The 6,265-nt window shown below is 34.6% G+C and overlaps 1 protein-coding gene across 1 annotated transcript; it reads right to left on the minus strand.

Annotated features, from left to right (window-relative positions):
• Window positions 1-249: 249 nt before the first annotated feature.
• Window positions 250-6,227, minus strand: LOC110454730 (centrosomal protein of 19 kDa-like). The gene is made up of 2 exons (XM_021504405.1): window positions 6,085-6,227; window positions 250-3,884 (listed from the first exon to the last, which is right to left on the minus strand). The coding sequence occupies exon 2, from the start codon at window positions 3,876-3,878 to the stop codon at window positions 3,390-3,392; it is 489 nt and encodes a 162-aa protein (XP_021360080.1). The 5' UTR covers window positions 3,879-3,884; window positions 6,085-6,227; the 3' UTR covers window positions 250-3,389.
• Window positions 6,228-6,265: the final 38 nt, after the last annotated feature.

Below are 6,265 nucleotides of genomic sequence, written 5' to 3' on the forward strand. Positions count from 1 at the left end.
GTATGATGTCATAGCAACAATACCATGACGTCATGGCAACAATACAATGACGTCATGTCGACAATTCAGCTGCATCACATCAACATTGTCTTGCATTGATGTAACGTCTGCATAAAATACATAAGAGGGTAAACCGGGTAAGAGAAAAATAATCATTCACCCCATTGGGAGTGAGACAGGGTGATCTCAACCCTCGGGGTAAGATTCTTAAGCTGTCAAACCCTCGGCAAGCCTCGTGTTTGACAACTTAAGAATCTTACCCCTCGGGTTGAGATTACCCCGTCTCAACCCCAAGGGGGTGAAAGATTCTATTAATCCAAAGTGTTTCAATAGGGGCAGCAAACTGGTTTTAGTTTCTTCACTGTCCTCTAAGCAGACACAGATAAAACAATCCTGTACTGGCCCATATAAGTTGCAATAAAATTGTAGTGGGTGGAATTGTTGTTCAAAATAATCAAACTCTGTTTTCTGACATCACAATCATCGGAGAGTTTTGTATTCGGTCAGTGTTACAGAGTATTGAATTTATCATGTCAACTCTTTACATGCATGTTCCAATGGGATAACAGGAATCTAAATGAGTGAGAGGTTAATAAATTAAAGAAAGATGTAAAATATAATACTAGGATACGTTTAAATGGATTAGAAACACACTTCACTAGTAGAAATAAAAATAAAATTGAATATAATTGGAGTAAAAAAATTAAAGGATATGAAAATGTTCATATTAATATATATGTCTTGAAATATCAATCTGATTAATTTCTAAAACAATAAATACACAGACATTATAATATCTACCAGTTCCTATGAAGATTTAAAAAAATCAGTTAATCTACCTAGCTACAAAATGCAATCAGACATGGAGAGTGTTGTGTTTTTTTGAAATTTAAACCAAGTTTTAATCACACATTAGTCAGACAGAGTTTTTTTTTCATTTTAGGTTAAGTTGAATAAAAAAATGAAAAAGAAAAATATCTGGTACAAATACATACATATATATAGTCAGTGCTTTGACTCAAGGCTATATTAAAACAGTTAAAACTTGACCAAGAAAAGAATTTCACGCAAGCCATGAATTGAACAAAACCAGTCATGTTGGCGAGGCAAAAAAAATGGGTAGAGTCAATTAAGACCAGAAACAATGCTTGTTAAGGATTTATAATGGTGAAAACATTTTTTCAAATGTTCAGAAATATCAATTTATTGCTTCCAATTGCAATATTGCAATGTTAAAATGATTTGACACAATGTACAAATATTACAATCTTTAACAGAATAACACTTTCCTATACAGGTGAACACTTAAATCGAGATTTCCCCGTTCAGGAAGTACATGGTCATTTTTGTTTAGAACTTCTTGGGAATGCCCTGGATATACTGACATGGATATAAAGTTGAGATACATATGCATGTTATCACTAGGAACAGTCTTAACATTTCATGATGTAAATAGGAAAACAAAGTCTACATTGTCTACTTTTGTTACCTTAAATCTCAACAATTTTTATCACAAAAACCAATCTTATAAAATTAACTGAAAACTGGCCGTAACATTTCTTGTCAAGTAAACCTTGCAAGACCCAAACCCAATTGTTCAGACCCTGAAGTTTGCAGGAAACCGTGAACAACCTTGACATTGAATATTTATACAAGTCTTCTTTTTTGAGATATGAAATGATACACAATATTCTATTGATTTATTGTGAGATGTGTAATACACTTCTCACAATATAACATTGTTAGTGTCTTATTGTGAGATATGTATTACACTTCTCACAATATAACATCGTTAGTGTCTTAGTGTGAGATATGTATTACACTTCTCACATTATAACATCGTTAGTGTCTTAGTGTGAGATATGTATTAAACTTCTCACAATATAACATCGTTAGTGTCTTAGCATGAGATATGTATTACACTTCTCACAATATAACATCGTTAGTGTCTTAGTGTGAGATATGTATTACACTTCTCACAATATAACATCATTAGTGTCTTAGTGTGAGATATGTATCACACTTCTCACAATATGGTACCATTAGTGTGTTAGTGTGAGATATGTATTACACTTCTCACAATATGATACCATTAGTGTGAGATATGTATTACATTTCTCACAATATGATACCATTAGTGTGAGATATGTATTACACTTCTCACTAAAAAAAAATGTCACCCTGGTACAATATACGAGCTGCTTCCTACAGACTCAGCCAGGGAGTATTTCTCTTTAGCTCATTGGGTAGAGCACAAGACTAATAAACCAGAGGTCCCTGGTTCAACTCCCCATGGAGGCAATGAAAAAATAATGACCTCTATTACAAAATAATAATAAGTTTTGCATGAGAAAACTAATATTAATCTATATATACCTCATTAAAATCAACTATCAATGAAATACATGAATTAAACATGCTAGCAACAAGTGAATAAATAAAAAATAGAGATGTACATGATTTCTTATTACATTAATGTTGCACCAATGGTAGTATGTGTAAAATTTCTAACAATGTCGCAGGTGACCTAAAAATCCTGACCACCAAGAGTGTACTGTGATGTCACTTCTACTAGGGAAAAAATATTTAAAAATATGTCTTTTGATATTAATTATTTGTTCCCTCAAAATGGCAAATAAAACCATTACTAGCATACACCCGACCATTTTATCATCTTTGTAATAACAGCAAAAGTGATTTTCTACAATTTATTATACAATTGCATGTACCAGTGTGAGAAATATGTGTTTTGTGCAGATGTATGGCAGCTTTGGCTCATCACAACATTTATCCCTTTTTCTATACATAACATTATCGCTGTATGACTATTGAACAATAAGGTTTCCTTGATACATACATATATAATTACTAAAAAAAAAAAAAAAACTTAAATTTGTTTTACTGGCTATTTTACTTTAACCCTTTCACCCCTGTAGACCATAATGGGCCCTTCCATATCAATGCATGGTAGAGTCTACTAAAGTAACATAGGGGTGAAAGGGTTAAGAGAACTAATTTCAAATTTTGTTGGTCAGTTGGATTTTCTACTTTATTAGAAAATGGCACAAAAACTGAGGCCATCCTAAAATTTAAATTTTCTGATCATCTATATAATTACAAATTAATTAGAAAATATATTACTTTCAACTATTTAAGACAAAGATCTTTTTTGTTTCTATTTGATGACAGTTTAACTCCCAACATTCACCATCTCTAAATACATCAATAAAGTAGGTAGAGACACATTTATCAAACATATAAAGAATCACAGTCTGCCCACATTTTAGTACATGTCAGACCCATGCTGATTTAATATTGAGAATGCCTACAAATCTCTCTCTAGATCTAAAGGTCTGCAATAAGTGAGAATTTTCAGTCAAATCTACAACTTAAAAACTTTCGTCCTCTGACGCATCGTCCCATTCACATGATTCTACAGCGTCATCAAAGCTCACTTCCTTGTCATACTCAAATCCCTGGTCTCCTGGTTTTACACGATTCTTCTCAAACGTACCCTCCATAACGGCCTTCTTTCGTGTAAGTGTTTCAGGGTCAACCTTATTCAAGTCTTCTTCAGGATCTAATTTATCAAGCTCAGCATTACGAGCGAGGCTAGCTTCAAGACTCATTCCCTTCATTTTATCACTGATGATGGTAATGAGACGCTCCAGCTGGCTTTTTGGGAGACAATGGACATACTTTGAGTGGCGGGGATTCTTTAACAGTTCTTCAGCTGCCCTGTCAATGTCCGAGTTCTTAGTGAAATTTCTCAGTGGCATGGATCTCCGTCGAAGTTTACCATCTTTTTCGTAGCTGACAACAATGCAGGGTGGGTCAAACTTAACTCCACACTTCTTCACTTCGATTCCATTCTCCATTTTTTTCTTCAAAAGATAACAAGACTGCATTAAGCAAGACTCAGCATAAACATTTCTGTATACAAAAACCAGCATTTGACTGTTAGACATACTTTTCAATAGCAGCAATGGAATATATAGCTTGATACAAAGTTTACCGTATTAAATAAATTATATAATCTACTACCCGAGGCCCCAGGGCCATGTGTCGCTAACCCGGTAATGTTGGTAGTCAAGTTTAAATCTGGCTTATAGTTTGGAGGAAAGCCTCAGTAATGTAAGCAACTTTACTTGTACTGTATAATTTTATTTCAAACCAGCCCAGTATCCTTCAAAGAGGCGATATTTAAAGCAAATCTTCCAATTCTAACACTTTTGATCCCATTTTCCAGTCCTCGGGACGGTTTGCCCCTTATAGCTTTTGATCCGGATGGTCCAAGGATGCTACTGCTATCATCTGGTAAAAATCCTATTTCATTTTATAATAAATTAGTCAATCTGAAACCTTTTTGTGCCTCGACCCTCAGCTCCCTGGAGGGTCAGCCTCTTTACATGTAAAGCAATTAGCTCTGAGAGGCTGATGTAATTGTTTTAACACCCAGTTAGGGTTTTGACCATTTGCAGAACAAATTCATGCAATTTCTTCCAGGTATGTTATCAGATAAACATGTATGAATGTTTGTAGAATTGATGAAAATATTATTTTCTTTTGAATTATTAAAGTAAAATTTCTTAATCTTATTCTTTTAACTCAGAAAGCCGACTTTAGTTACCCCTACCCCCCTATTCATTAATGAAAAAATACTCATTTTTTTACCATTTTTTGCAGATTAAACGCTTGATATAAAAAGTTCTGCTATTAAACTTTTTTTTAATATTCAATGATTTAAAAGAAAATGTGTCTCTCTTTCTAAACATCCACAAAAAACGTCCGTGTGCTTCTTTTTTTGTCCCATTATCATAAATTGTGTTATTTTTTACCTTTTTCGGGGTCAAAAATCAATAATGTATAATTTTCCAGTTTGTTGCATATTACTTTTATCATATTAAACATTATAAAATTGTACAGCAAAATTGAACCTGCTACAATTAAAAATGGTGACGATATAATTGAAAGCAAATCTGTCAACCTGACCTCACCCCAGGAGGGTCATACCCTTTATTTTGAAAACTTTTGATTCCCGTGGACTTAGGATGGACACCTAGTTAGCTACAGATGCTTGTGAACACCAAAGTGTGGACGGACGAATGCTCCCCAAACCATAATACATCATGTTAATTTTTTTTGACAGGCATATAAAAAGTAAATCTGAAATCATGTACCTGCTCCACACTTAAAATCTAGGTTATTTAATGGTAAAAAAGATCAGACAATATATATGTCTATGATATGTGCCTGAGTTTGCACTTTGTTTTCTTATACTGGTCCAATTATATTCTGAAATACATAATTGAATAAATTACTTGTAAGCTAGTGAATAAATTACTGGCAAGCTAGCTTTTCCATTGATGCAGTTTGTAACCATGGGATGCCATCACTAGTTCAGCTAGGTCAAGCTTGGTCAGTGGCTGGATAAGTGACTGACCATACATTACACTAGCACCGCTTTTGCCATTGGTCAAATGGAAAGCTGAGCCAGCTCTTGCCCAATGACATTGGTCAAATGGAGAGTCAGTCTGAATTGTTCTTCTGAAGCAGAACTGGACTCGATCAATCGTCGCTAAACAATTAGCTCAATTAGTAGAGCATCCGTCTAAGAGTTTGGGCGGTCCAGGGTTCGAATCTTGCCAGGCCATGTATTTTCTCTTAGGGAGTTAGTGGATAGCCCCTGCTTGAACGATGACAAGTCAAGGCCCTCAACCATAGGGGGTACCAACACAATGTTGAAGGTTTAAACATGGCGTCATACTTTTGACAAGCGTCGTATTATCATATCCGATTTAAAATAGCCGACCAACGGCTTCATTGTTATAGGAGTACAAAAGATACCTAAGGGGAGAGAATTCCAATGGGGGATGATTGACGGAAAGTTTATCGGTACAACTTATAGCAACTGTTGACGCATATTTGTTGGAGTTAATTGCATATGATCTTGGTCACATCTGTGTCAACCTTAATTGTATTTAGAATTCCGTATTTAAGTTGACACAGATTGATAACGATCAAACTACACCGATACAAACTATTTCCCCATTAACCCAAACAAGTGCCCAAAATAAAAGTTACCTTCTTATTCTCTCTAAATTTTCAGTATCATCACCGGTATGTTCCTGCCATTTATCTGAAATGCAGGACCACGGTTGAAAGCGAAATGTCTTCTTCTACAATTCAACATAGCCTACAAACTCGAAAGTGTCCTCCATATTGAAACAAATGTTATGAGCATGCGTAGTGGATATAAAAAAAA

The sequence above is a fragment of the Mizuhopecten yessoensis genome, unplaced genomic scaffold, assembly GCF_002113885.1.
Source record: "Mizuhopecten yessoensis strain PY_sf001 unplaced genomic scaffold, ASM211388v2 scaffold8037, whole genome shotgun sequence".
Classification (NCBI taxonomy): Eukaryota; Metazoa; Mollusca; class Bivalvia; order Pectinida; family Pectinidae; genus Mizuhopecten; species Mizuhopecten yessoensis.